At 39.6% G+C, this 12,633-nt stretch overlaps 1 protein-coding gene across 1 annotated transcript in view; it reads left to right on the top strand.

Annotated features, from left to right (window-relative positions):
- Positions 1 to 10,973, top strand: part of gabra2a (gamma-aminobutyric acid type A receptor subunit alpha2a) — a 40,498-nt gene extending 29,525 nt beyond the window's left edge. Inside the window, exons 8-10 of the mRNA XM_076749348.1 lie at positions 628 to 780; positions 7,002 to 7,204; positions 7,509 to 10,973. Coding sequence (XP_076605463.1) covers positions 628 to 780; positions 7,002 to 7,204; positions 7,509 to 7,811 — 659 coding nt within the window. The 3' untranslated portion in view covers positions 7,812 to 10,973. The remainder of the gene's footprint in view (positions 1 to 627; positions 781 to 7,001; positions 7,205 to 7,508) is intronic.
- The last annotated feature ends 1,660 nt before the right edge of the window (positions 10,974 to 12,633 follow it).

Below are 12,633 nucleotides of genomic sequence, written 5' to 3'. Positions count from 1 at the left end.
AAAAAAGCTGAAGATGAAAAGAAGATAGTTTCTACAAGAGGATAATGATCTTAAACACACCTCAAAATCCACAATGGACTACCTCAAGAGGCTCAAGCTGAAGGTTTTGCAGTGACCTTCACAGTCCCCAGACCGAAAGATCATCACAAATCTGTTGCTAGACCTCAAAAGAGCAGCGCATGCAAGACACCCCACAGAACTCACAGAACTAAAGGACTTTTAAAAGGAAAAATGGGCAAAAATCCCTCAAACAAGAACTGCAAGCTGGCAACTAAAAGCCTCTGTAAGCTGTGATACCTGTCAAAGGGGGTCTTACTAAGTGTTGACCATGCTGAGTGACCAAACTTTTGCTTCGGGCCCTTTGCTTTCTTTGTTATTTTAAAACTGTAAAAGATGGAAATAAAAAAGTAATCTTGCTTGAAATATTGGAAATTTGGAAATCAGGTCAAAGTTTCCTCACTTAGTTATTCACAGTGAAAGAAATTTTGACCAGGGGTGCCCAAACGTTTCCATGCCACTGTCTGTACGCTTTAATCAATCGATTAATGCTCTCTACATCCTCGACTCTGTGTGACCATCCTCACTCAGCTGGACTTTGCACGTTTACATTTTCCCTCGTATCCACAGGTGAGTACACAGTCATGACAGCTCACTTCCATCTGAAGAGGAAGATCGGCTACTTTGTGATCCAGACATATCTGCCCTGCATCATGACAGTCATCCTTTCCCAGGTCTCCTTCTGGCTCAATCGAGAGTCAGTGCCAGCCAGAACTGTCTTTGGTGAGTTTGTTATTTTAACATTTCAAACTCTACTCACACTTTTCTCAGAGAAAGAAAATGCATTTATCCTAGACACTGCATTTTCTTTCTCCATCCATATACAGTTTAGTGCATGCGCATCTGCTGCCTAAAGGAATGCCCTCTCTTGCTGAAATGACCTGTAACTGACCAAAGTCCCCTCTCACAGGCTAGACTTTTTAAAGCCTGAAAACAGAACCAAGAAGAGACACAGAAGTCTAGATTTGATTTATGTCCATTATTGTGATGAGACAGAAATGCTCATGAAGCCCAGCCACGATTCCCAAACGGTAATTCTTTGTATCCTCACGTGAACTTGCAGGGCTTACTCTGCCCAGGTTTGCAGTCCTACCTGTAGACTGAATGTTCATGCTGACAGGTGAACATTTTATCAGGCCACTGCAGGCAGGCCACCAGATGAGGGTCATGCTGCAATGAGGCCTCGACCTGCTTATCTACCAAAGGACAGTGGACCCACACCCACACTCTGATTTCCCATTTGGTAAAATGTCAGGGACCTGTCTGGGGCTAACGTAATGTTCTCTTTCCATTTATCCACTAAAGTGTTATGCATAAATATACCCAGCCATTAGCTATTGTGACTAACAGGGCAGAAAGGAAAGGTTGTGTTGAAAGTCCTTTTCTGACTTTGAAAGGAGTTCTCAGTTCTCATTCTCAGACACGGATGTCTGCTGTACACTCATTTATTGCTGTCCAGGGTTTTAGCGGTGCAATAATATAAGCATTATTGCAAAATTAAAATACATTTCAGCCTGTTGTTTTCTAGATAGTCCTATGCTCGCTAAGGTACTTCCAATATCACTCCCCTGGCCCTGGGAATGGAATAAAAAGATGTCTCTACCTCACAGTGTGATTCCTGAAGTGCCACTCAGCAAGGAAATTAATCTGCAACTGCTTCTTACAACATCAAAGAAATTCATGGCTGAAGCAATCTCACTGTAACAAGTTTAAATTGTGTATTGCAGCTTATTCCAGTGGTCAGGGTATGAGCCATGGCAGCCTGGGCTTTCAGTGCTGTTTGTTAAAGGAATCACGGCAATACCAACATCAACAGAACACAATTCATTACATCATTCTCGCAGTAACTAGTGGTTTAATGAAACTGCTCACGGTTGGTTTTTGTTGAGACTGTGGGGTAGTTAGAGTACATTCTGTGGCCATTTTGATGCTTTTTTTTATCACTGTTGACATTGTATGTTGATTTTAAAGAGGGTTGTCAGGTGATATGCAGACTAAATAGAAAAGTCCATTTGAAGTCTGAGGCCTGCTGCTTCATTATTCTCATCTCCACAAACTCTCCCCATCCCAAAAGTGCAGTCCCAGTGCTGACTCTGCTCCCGACAAGATAATAACCTTGTTTCTAATCCTCCTACTTGCTGTTATTTTAAGTGCACAAAGAAAGTTAGGAATAGTTTTATCATGAGGCTTGAACTATGGCAGTGTGTCTATTAAATATGAGATGAGGAGAGTTTGTGTGCAGACTTATGGATCAAATTTGGGGCTACAGCAAAGCTCATGGAGTGTGCAAGACAGAAGCTCTTTGCACACTGCAGGCAGTATTAATATGCTTGACATGCAGTATGCAGCCTCATTCCAATAAGATTTGAACTTTTCTTTTGTATAAATTGTTTTTTTTGTTGTTGTTTTTTTTTTGGCTTGATGATGACACTACAGAAATAATGTGCATTCTGTCTCTCATGACCATAAATATCCAAGATTGCATGGAACTCAACTTTGCAAGACATGTAATCATGGAGGTTGTTGGGCAAAGGGACATTTTGAGTGGATGTTGGTGCTAGATGCAAGGATTATTGATTATTATTTTTAACAGTTTACTAGAAGACTAGACTAACAATTATTGGGAAAACGTGGACAGTGTTTAGTTGGTACCCAGTTCATTGCAATCAATTAATAAATTGAGAGAGAGAACTTCCACACTAAGTGCACAAAGTACTCTGAAACAAGAGCTGAATTTTTCCGAGTTCCAGCCCCTGGGCACCCAAAGACCAGACTAAACGTGTCAAATGACGCATAAGACATCAAGAATATTTATATTTCATAGAATAGTGTAGCCATAAATTATTTGGTTTAAATACATCCCTCAGTGTTAGGATTATGTAGCCTAGCTTCAATGAACAGCTGGAACAAGTTGGAGAGTCCAAATTTATAAAGTGTTTCTTCCACCAGCTGACTGAGTAAAATCTAATGTTGTGCAATATGGAACAATATTTACTGCCAGTGTTGTATTAGGGGTTATATTTTTGTACATAGCTGTTGGTATGCGGTCAGCAAGCGTAGAAGTTGCCTTATAACCTTTTCAACTAAATTAAATTAGAATTTAAATAAGTCATATTTAGTCTTTTTTTTTTTCATCAACATATTCAGTTGTTTAATTTGGAAGATATGTTCTTTGTCAATAATTGTTTGCTACACATTCCTGATTCCATTCCTAATTTTGGATGGCATCATAGTGTCAGCTAGGCCAAGCCTTTGTTGCTCTGTTTTTAGATTTTTTTTTTTTATAGAACCTCCATGATGGAGTCACATCAGGTTAAAATTCCCATTCGGAGTGCCTAGCCTCAGTCCATGTGAAATATCTTAATGATCGTGAGATCAAAGCCAAAGGGTTGACAGCAATTTAGATTTGCTCCAAATGCAGACAAATACTACAGAAAACACACAATGCAGAATTCTTCAGGATGAAAGGTGAAATGCGAAGAAGTGTGTGTGCATGGTTTTCACCTCTGTGTGTGCATGTGTGCATGTACATATGAGGAATCCAACATCAAAAGTAAAGCACATTATCCACTTACAGTGGGTGGTGCTGTGTTCACCGTGTGATAGAGAGCTTCTAAATATGACCTACAGCACAAATAGGATGTACATGCCTGTGTGTGTGTGTGTGTGTGTGTGTGTGTGTGTGTGTGTGTGTGTGTGTGTGTGTGCGCGCGCGCGCTCGTGTGTGTGGCTATGTATTTCTTATGTTGTGGGGAACTAAATCTGTTTACACAGTCACATTGTGGGGACTTACCTTCCTTAAGAGGACAAAATGCAAGTCCCTGTAATGTAAATCACTAAATTGTAGGATGAAGACTGGGTTTAAGGGTAGGGTAAGGTTCAGGTTAGTTTAAGGTTATTGTAAGGGTTAGGGTTAGGCAAGCAGTGGTTATGGTTAGGCTAAGTCTCCCAGAAATGAATGTAAGTCTATGTAATGTCCCCAAAAGCTACTAGTTAAGAAAGTGAAACCTCATTCAGGAGGAGAATTTGTGAAGGATAACCTTGTTGCTGCTAGCATCAGACAAAGTAGAATTGTTCCAAAGTGTCAGTTTGTCCAGAAGAATTCATGGACATGAAGGAAAACTGTCGTGGAACTCAGTGATAGCATGTGTCTGAATGATCTGGTACTTCCCAGAGCTGAACCTCAAGCTCCAGCCAGCCTCTCACCTCAGCTCTCTGCTTTCAAATGTGAAATCATTTGAAGTGAAATTAAAGCTGTGATAAGTGCAGATGGAAAGAGGAAACATTGCATTTTCCTGCTTTGCAAGAACAAAAGTCTGCTATGACATCTGAATATGCTGCTGAGTGTGTAAACTCCTTCAGGCATTTGATGAGAGGCTTCAGGACATGAAAAAGAAACAAAAGCAACGGAACATATTTGCTGTTTCATGTGGAACCAGTTGATGTTCCTGACAACCTACAACATGAAATCACTGAGCTGCAAAGCAACAACCTCAAGCAATAACCAGTTCTTTTTAAAACTGATTCTTGCTAAGACTCAGTTCCTCTCAAGACCGACTGACCCAAACCTGGAAAACCAGCTGGAAGTAGCATCATCATCATCATCATCATCATCATCATCACTACCATCTGACATCAGACACCTCACCAAGTGTATATGTGTTCAGTAATTTAGCATGGCCCTCAAAGGATGGTATAAAAATTTGATCCTGTCCTTGATAGGAAAAGGGTTTTGCAAAGTTTTATATCAAGCACAGAGAGTAACTACTGTTTTGTGACGTTTAGTGGTTGGACTGGAAATGAGGACTCCAAGAGGTCGATAACATATCCTTTAATTACCTCATTCTCTAACAACTGAGAAACCAATGCTAAATCTTTTATTTTTCATTATTATTATTATTTTTTGCTGAGGAAGTTATTTTTAGACATGTGAGAACCTTGACCTGAGAGAACTGTGAGAAAGTGGTCTACAAACACTGAATCATTGTGAGAAGTTTGGATGCACACCTGTCTTTTGGTGGGGACAGATATTTCTTTGGTCCACTCTGGTTGTCTTGCCATAGAAGGATGGCATGGAGTTATGCATGGGGGGCACACTGACCTGGGATGACTGTCTTTACAACTGCTACAGGTGTGTAAAAAAGGCAGTGTGCAAACAGAACATGCACACACATTTGCTTTGAATTTGTTGCAGATTGGCATGTTGAAAAGATGCACCTGATAGCCCAGCTCATCTTGACAGGTGTTATTGACCTGGGATTGCTCCCTATGATTTCCAGTGCTCTGTCAGTGACTAGAGTGACTAGAGTGACTAGAGTCACAGTTCTGCCTCTCTGCCTGGGTAGAAGTATAACACTGAAGTGCCACTGGCCTTTTAGTGTCTATAATGCAGCTTGCTGTTCTGGGCCTCATTACCAGGGTTTCCTTTCTGGTGAGCTTGCACAGTTCTGAGATTGAGAAGTCTTTGATAAACCTGGAGCAATACTTGGCCATACCTCGTAGACTTTTGATTTCACCTGGATTCTGGAGGTCCACAGCATGCTGAACTGCAGCGACATTCTGAGAATCAGTTGAAACATCTTGTGCCAAGAAGATGAAACCAAAGAATTCGAGCTGACCTCACATTTTCCACCACTGAATGTGAGACCGCTTTCTGAGTCTCATTAGTCTCACATATATCAAACTGAAGTTGGAAATATCTTTGGCCCGCATGATAATACCTAATTATTATTAGAGCAATGCACTGCCAGTGTGTTGGCACGTCAATCAAAGGCCTGCAAGCGCAAGTCCCTGTCCCACTCGTTCATCAGCAGCCTGATGGAGCTTGTTACCTGTGGTCAACTTTCAGCTACCCTCTCCCCGAAAAATGGCTAAACAGGCGGTGGATTTTGAAAACAGGGGTTTTCAAGGCAGGTGTGAGGTATGTGAGTATGTGTTCACGGATATGAAGGACAAAGCTGTTTGTCTTCTGTGCGGAGACAGTTTGGCTATAATGAAAGACTATAACGTAAGAAGACACTATGAAACGAACCACCGTGACAGGTAAATTACTCTGGACAAGCTGCATAAAGAGCCAGAAGAAATGAAAGCAACTGATTTTTCTTGTATTTAATGTTTAAAGTTGTTGTTTATAGATAAAAACGGTCTTATAAGCTGTGTTTGTTCCAGGTTCAGGTATCTGGCTTAGAGTAGTGTGCATCAGAGAGCAGCACTCAGGTTTAATATGTTGACTTCTTGCACTCTTTGGGCATATTTGGTTTTTGTTTGAAGGAAATTATTTTTTGGCTGTTCTTGGCCTGTCGGAAAGTGTTCATTTGAAATTACTATGGAAAGCTGCAGATAAAGCCATAAGAAATGAATGCAACTGATTTTTCATTTATTTCATGATTAATGTTTTAAAGGCAATAACTTATAGGCTGTTAGATCCAGGTTCAATATGTGCAATATGGTCATTTCAATCAGATTTCAATAAACATTTATTATTTTGGCCCACTGTGTATTTGAGTTTGACACCCCTGGTCTAGTGTGATAACTGTCCATTTTTTCCAACAAAACAAAACAAAACAAAACAAAAAAAACTTCAAGCAACAGAGGGTGCGATATCCTGACTTTTACTCCTTTTACTGTGTGTCAACACATAATGCATCTCCATAGCATCTTTCATTAGACCCTATCTCCTGCATCTTGGAATTCATCACCCTGTGTCCTTACCTTCTCTTCCAGTATGCCTGCTGTTCTGGAGTCAGGCTGTAAAAAACACTTTGCATATGGATGCCATCAGGGCATGTCATGATGACAGATTTAGTATCCGTATTTGACATTTTTATTAAAAGTAACTGATACTTTAAGGCCTTTCTCTACTGTTTGCCTTTTACTGAGTATATACTCACACCCTGAATAATTTTTTTTCTTTCTATATTCTTGCTTTTGCTCCCCATTTCCAGGTGTAACTACAGTCCTCACAATGACAACCCTGAGTATTAGTGCCCGTAATTCACTGCCCAAGGTCGCTTATGCTACTGCTATGGACTGGTTCATCGCTGTCTGCTACGCCTTCGTCTTCTCCGCACTCATTGAATTTGCTACTGTCAACTACTTCACCAAGCGAGGCTGGGCCTGGGATGGAAAGAGTGTTGTCAATGATAAGGTAACACATCTAGAGGGACCATTACTCTACACGGTCAGTCATGAAGGGGATGACTATGAGTTGGGTTGTTCTGTGAACTAACAAGAGAACCTTCCTCATCAGTTGGTTCTGCTAGGCTATAGAGTAGCCAGAGAAGTGGGTGTACAAGCAGTACAAAATAGGACTATAGGCAAGCGTAATTTAGCAGGACTGCAAATGCAGCCCATTGGTAATGTATACTGAGTGACCATAACAAGTAAACCAGGCCATTTAGTCAAATGCTGTGGATTCCAACTGAGTATGGCAATTTTTTTTTTCCTTGCAGAAAAAGGAAGCATCCATCATGAAGAAGAACAATGCCTATGCTGTTGCTGTGGCTAACTACGCTCCCAACATCACAAAAGACTCCACGCTGCCCACCATCTCCAAGTGTGCTCTGAGCGATCCCAACAAGAGCACAGCAGAGACAAAGCCCGAGCAGAACAAGAAAACCTTCAACAGCGTCAGTAAGATCGACCGCATCTCCCGCATCATGTTCCCTGTGCTGTTTGGAAGCTTTAACCTGGTCTATTGGGCCACCTACCTGAACAGAGAACCAGTCATTAAAGACCTGGATCCTGCCAAATGAACTGCAAGGAGTCCCTCCAAACATACAGCCCATTCAGGACTTCTACATCTGTTGGTATTTTCATTTATTTATTCATTCATTCATTCATTTTCAATTATTTATGTATTTTTTTTTCATAGAGAAGCTGTTTACATGGGTGGGGAACTCCCTTCTCTCTTTCCTTACTGCATACAGTTTTGTTATGATGTATGTAAACATCATATCAGGGTTGAATAAACTTGAGAGCTTATACTTCAGGAGTAAGCCAGGCATCCTTACCAGGTTATAGTCAAACAGGATACTTTCAGTTTCATCAATGTTGCTCACAAATCTATGGAAAGACATTCCATTCACACAGCATTTGAAAGTAAAGAACAAAGAAGAAATTTCCTCCTAATTATGGCTTCCAAATGTTATATTTATGGTAATATTAGAAAACAATATGGCAAAACAAGAAAATAATCAACATTTAAAGCTGCACTAATCAGTATTTTCATATTACTAATGGATCAAATCAAATGTCTCTGTAATGTGAAAGGTGAAAGCTGCAGAGATTCACCAGCCCTGCAGGTTCCCTCCACTGGGCTTTATAGCCAAGCCATTGTTTCGCAGGCCACAACTTTCCTGTTTTGGTTCAGCCTCTGCACGCTCATCAACCTCATCTCCAGCCGCAGCAGGCAGCTGCTTTCAGTGAAAAAGCTCTGATAAACCAGGACAGACGCACTTAGACACTAGTGGCTGAACATAGTAGAAAATTTAGCACTTAAAGAGCCAGATATTTTACTCAGGCGTTGGAGACCCAAACAGAGTTAAAAGAAGACTTACATTCATGTAAGGACTTACATGCAAAATTACATTCATGTATGCTACTCGTGTAAATTGGCAATTGTTTGCTAATACATGTACCATTACTTTATAAGCTGGCAATATATCGATAGTGTGCTTTCAGGTGGACCTCAAGTGGGCAAACTGTGTTTGCAGGAAGTAGCCTGGTTCTCAAAATTTTAAGATCTGTATCTTGTAATTTTGAGAGAAGCTAAACAGTATATGCTATACAGAAGGATCCAAATGTATTTGCTGTTGCACTGTTTTCACTGTTTAATATGCCAATGCCTTCCTAAAACATCCTGTTCAGTATTTTCCTGCCAGCAGCCAAATTAAACTACTGGGTTAATTTGACAAAATATAATCCACTTACTAGCTTGTTCAAGAGCTTTCAAAGATATCACATGACCTCCATTAGCAGATGAAGCTTCCTCAGTTGTCATGGAACTGTAATGTAATGAACTGTCAAGCTCTGCTTGGCTAACATAAGGATAAGAGGCCAGTCATGATCAAATAAAGTGGTGTTTTGATATCATTAAGAGTAAATGACTAAAACATGTCGTCAAAGTTGGACCTAATCGTCACACTCTTCCTCTCCGTTCCTCTTTGCTGTCAATAAGAAATGTACCCTCCTTCCTGCTGTGTTATATATACTTTAATGCTGTAGAAATCAGCAGCCAATGCTGTCATACTGTATTTTCTGGAGAGAACACCAACAGCTGGCAGGAGGTAAATTGAAAAAAATTTAATTTCCAACAACACAGTCCATGAAACAGTCCATAATCAACAGCAGGAACAGCGGCTTTTGGAAGTCCTAGAAAATGTCTCTGACTTTTATTTTACCACACCAAACACTCATGACTCCTTGCTTCTTTGCTAATATTTTCTTGCACCAAAATGAGTTTTATTCTTTCGACAGTTTCGACATTAATAAACATCCATATTCAGGCAGTAGGGAGTAGGGAAGCAGCCAATCAGCACTCAGTAGTTGAAAACCTAGTTGAAAATATAACTCTTTTGGGTGTCGTCATCTGAACACTAAACATCAGCTAAACCCTCTCCACTGTTATCTGACCGCTCATCAGTCCATTCACAGTACACAGGTATCTCTGGGCAAAAAATTAAGCATGTAGGAAGTAGTCTGGTTCTGTGGGGCTAGCAGGTTATCACATTCACATCTATTCCACATCAGAAAATTTGATGGGAACTTATTCCACACCACAGCTTCAACACCATCACATGCAGGGCTACATGGTGCTTTGCTGCTCACTCTGTAGCTTTTATACAGCTTTTTATCCTTTTTCCACTCTGCTTCCCCACATGGACTGTGTCACACTGCAGAAGGTGATTCTGACTGGATACAAACGTGTGAGAATATGTGTCTGTGTGTGTGAAGTATACAGTAGATGTCTTCATGTGTTTTGTTAAAATGTCTTCATTTATTTAAATGAATTTTTGTTTTATTGTAATATTTTTGTACAATTCTGATTCTAAAACAGTTGGGACACTGTCTAAAATATAAATAAAACAGAATACAAATGCTTTTTGACATATACTCAAATGAATACAGTACAAAGACAATATATTTAATATTTGTCCTCATCAGCTTCATTGATTTTTGTAAATATCTGCTCATTCTGAATTTGATGACAGAAACGTGTCAAACAAGTCCCAGCAACTAAAGACTGGGAAAGTTGTGGAATGCTCCAAAAACACCTGTTTGGAACATTCCACAGGTAAACAGGTTCATTCGTAACAGGTGATAGTATCATGATTGGGTATGAAAGGGGCATCTCAGTCGTTCACAAGTGAGCATGGAGCGAGGGTCACCACTTTGTGAACACATGATTGGATAAAGAATATAATTACATGGGCTCAAGAACACTTTGGAAAACTGATGTCTGTAAACACAATTTGTTTGCAAAGGATTGCATTCTGTTTTTATTTTACATTTAGTTATTCATTCATTTTATACAGAGTCCTAAATTTTTTGGAATCAAGGTTGTAGATGCAATGTAGCAGGAACAAAGGACCTATACATATTTAATTGTTTCAACTTACGTCCCCCTTAGAGGACAATACCGTGTCAACAATACTGCTTTCATTGAATTTTATGTAGTCTTTATGTGAAATTAAAGGTTTTTGAAATTGTTTTCTTTTTCTGTCAAGAATATTTGTTATATACATTTCTTATATAAATATATGTATAAACTGTAAACCCTGTGCTTTGTTTAACACACTTTTCCACTTAGATATCTTTTAGATGAGAATTGTTCTAGAGATGAATATATTTCCTTCTTGCACACTTGATCCTGTTTGTGTTTCTTTAAATGTTGGAGCTGGAGAAGCTCTTTCTGATTCATATGACCACTAATACAAACTTGTGATATTCACAATGACAAAAGTCAGTGTCTTCCTGTTTTTAGCTAAACTATACCTGTACTTTCAGTGAAAATGTAAATAAGGTCCTTATCATAGATTTCATTCCTGGTTTTTAGAAGAAATCTCAATGTTTCTGTAATGAGACTTGACACTTTGGTTCATGGATCCTTCATTGAGAAAGAAAAAAATCTGCCATGTATATTATTTGTTACACTCTTATGCTCAGTTTCTACATTTTCTCTTTCAGCTCTGATCTGACAATTCCAGACCACAGGCCAGTTAGCAGGAAATGAATAGGCATAAGGTTCACCACTGACCCTGTCTGTGAACACAGAGCAAAACCACTCATAGCATCCATTATAAAATGGTCAAAGGTTAGCGTCCATTATTAGGTCATTTGGTAAGATCAGAGATGTGGTCGAAAGCTCTGGAAAGGGTTAAGAAGTGGCCCCTCATTTCTGCTTATTTTGTCAAATCACAACTATTAATTTTCCGACCCAGTATTCCATCTTCTCATATTTTCTCCCACATTTGTCCTGCTGGGACCACGGAGTTAGATGATTCTCAGAATTTTGAGACCTCCAAATTCTGTAAAATTCCCCTTCATTCCTCTCATAAAATTCAGTATCAATGCAAGTGGACGTCCACATCTTTTAATATTTAATCTGAATGTCGAGGTGAGGGAATTCCCCCAGCATTGAACTGATTCTAAGAAAGTCTGAACCAAAAAATAAAACCAAAAGATACTGGTATTTGTCAATACTGCCGTAGTTTTTAAAGTGCTTCAATGTATCACATTAGCTAATTTCCCTGTAATATACAAGGCGAAAGCCCCAAGCATCCCAGTGGGACTCCCTGGTATAGCTGAACTGTCAGAACATCTAACCTAAGTGTTCAAGTCTCACAGAGTCGGAACAAACCATTCAAAACCTTAAGATCTCTGCTGGCACACCCTGAGGACAGAGCCAATCCTAGGGGAGAGTGGGAGACTGGAGTGATGTTTGACACCATTGTCATATCAAATGTGATAGCTGTGGGGGACTCTACATCAGTGAAACAGCAAAGGACCCTGGACAAGAGGCTGTGTCTAAAATCATTGCCTATTTACTAGATCTTGTGCTGTACTTGCTGTCTTTGTCAGTAGCCTGAGAGGTGAAGCTCAGGGTAAGAAATACCACAAAGCGCTTCAAGCTCATAGTTTATTGCTGTGTGCACAAGGTCAGGATTGAAAGTAGCAGGGCCCAGTTCTTTGTTCCCAGATAACTGAGTTAGCTTGATTTGATTGTTGAAGATTTCACACAAATCTAGACTTTTTTTTACTTAACTTCAGCTGTTTTTTGAACAACAAGCCCAAACCTGCTTATTCAGTACAGCTTATCCACAGTTTGCTGGTTCAAGACCAAGAGTTTTTAGGGTGAAATATCATACAGGAGGCCATACATAACCTTTATTTAGAGGATGATTTTAGAGAAGGTGTACACCCTTTTGATCTGTTTTACTATTTACATAATTTTGCAATAGTTCTTACCTATATACTGTATGATAAAATACACAAGATAAAACAACAAGATGAAAATATCCTTGAAAAGGAACGAACCATAAACCTTAGATACTCAATTCAAGCTTTGTGGCTGTT

Source organism: Chaetodon auriga, chromosome 14 (assembly GCF_051107435.1).
Source record: "Chaetodon auriga isolate fChaAug3 chromosome 14, fChaAug3.hap1, whole genome shotgun sequence".
In the NCBI taxonomy this organism is placed as follows: Eukaryota; Metazoa; Chordata; class Actinopteri; order Chaetodontiformes; family Chaetodontidae; genus Chaetodon; species Chaetodon auriga.
This window is presented reverse-complemented; position numbering and strand designations above follow the sequence as displayed.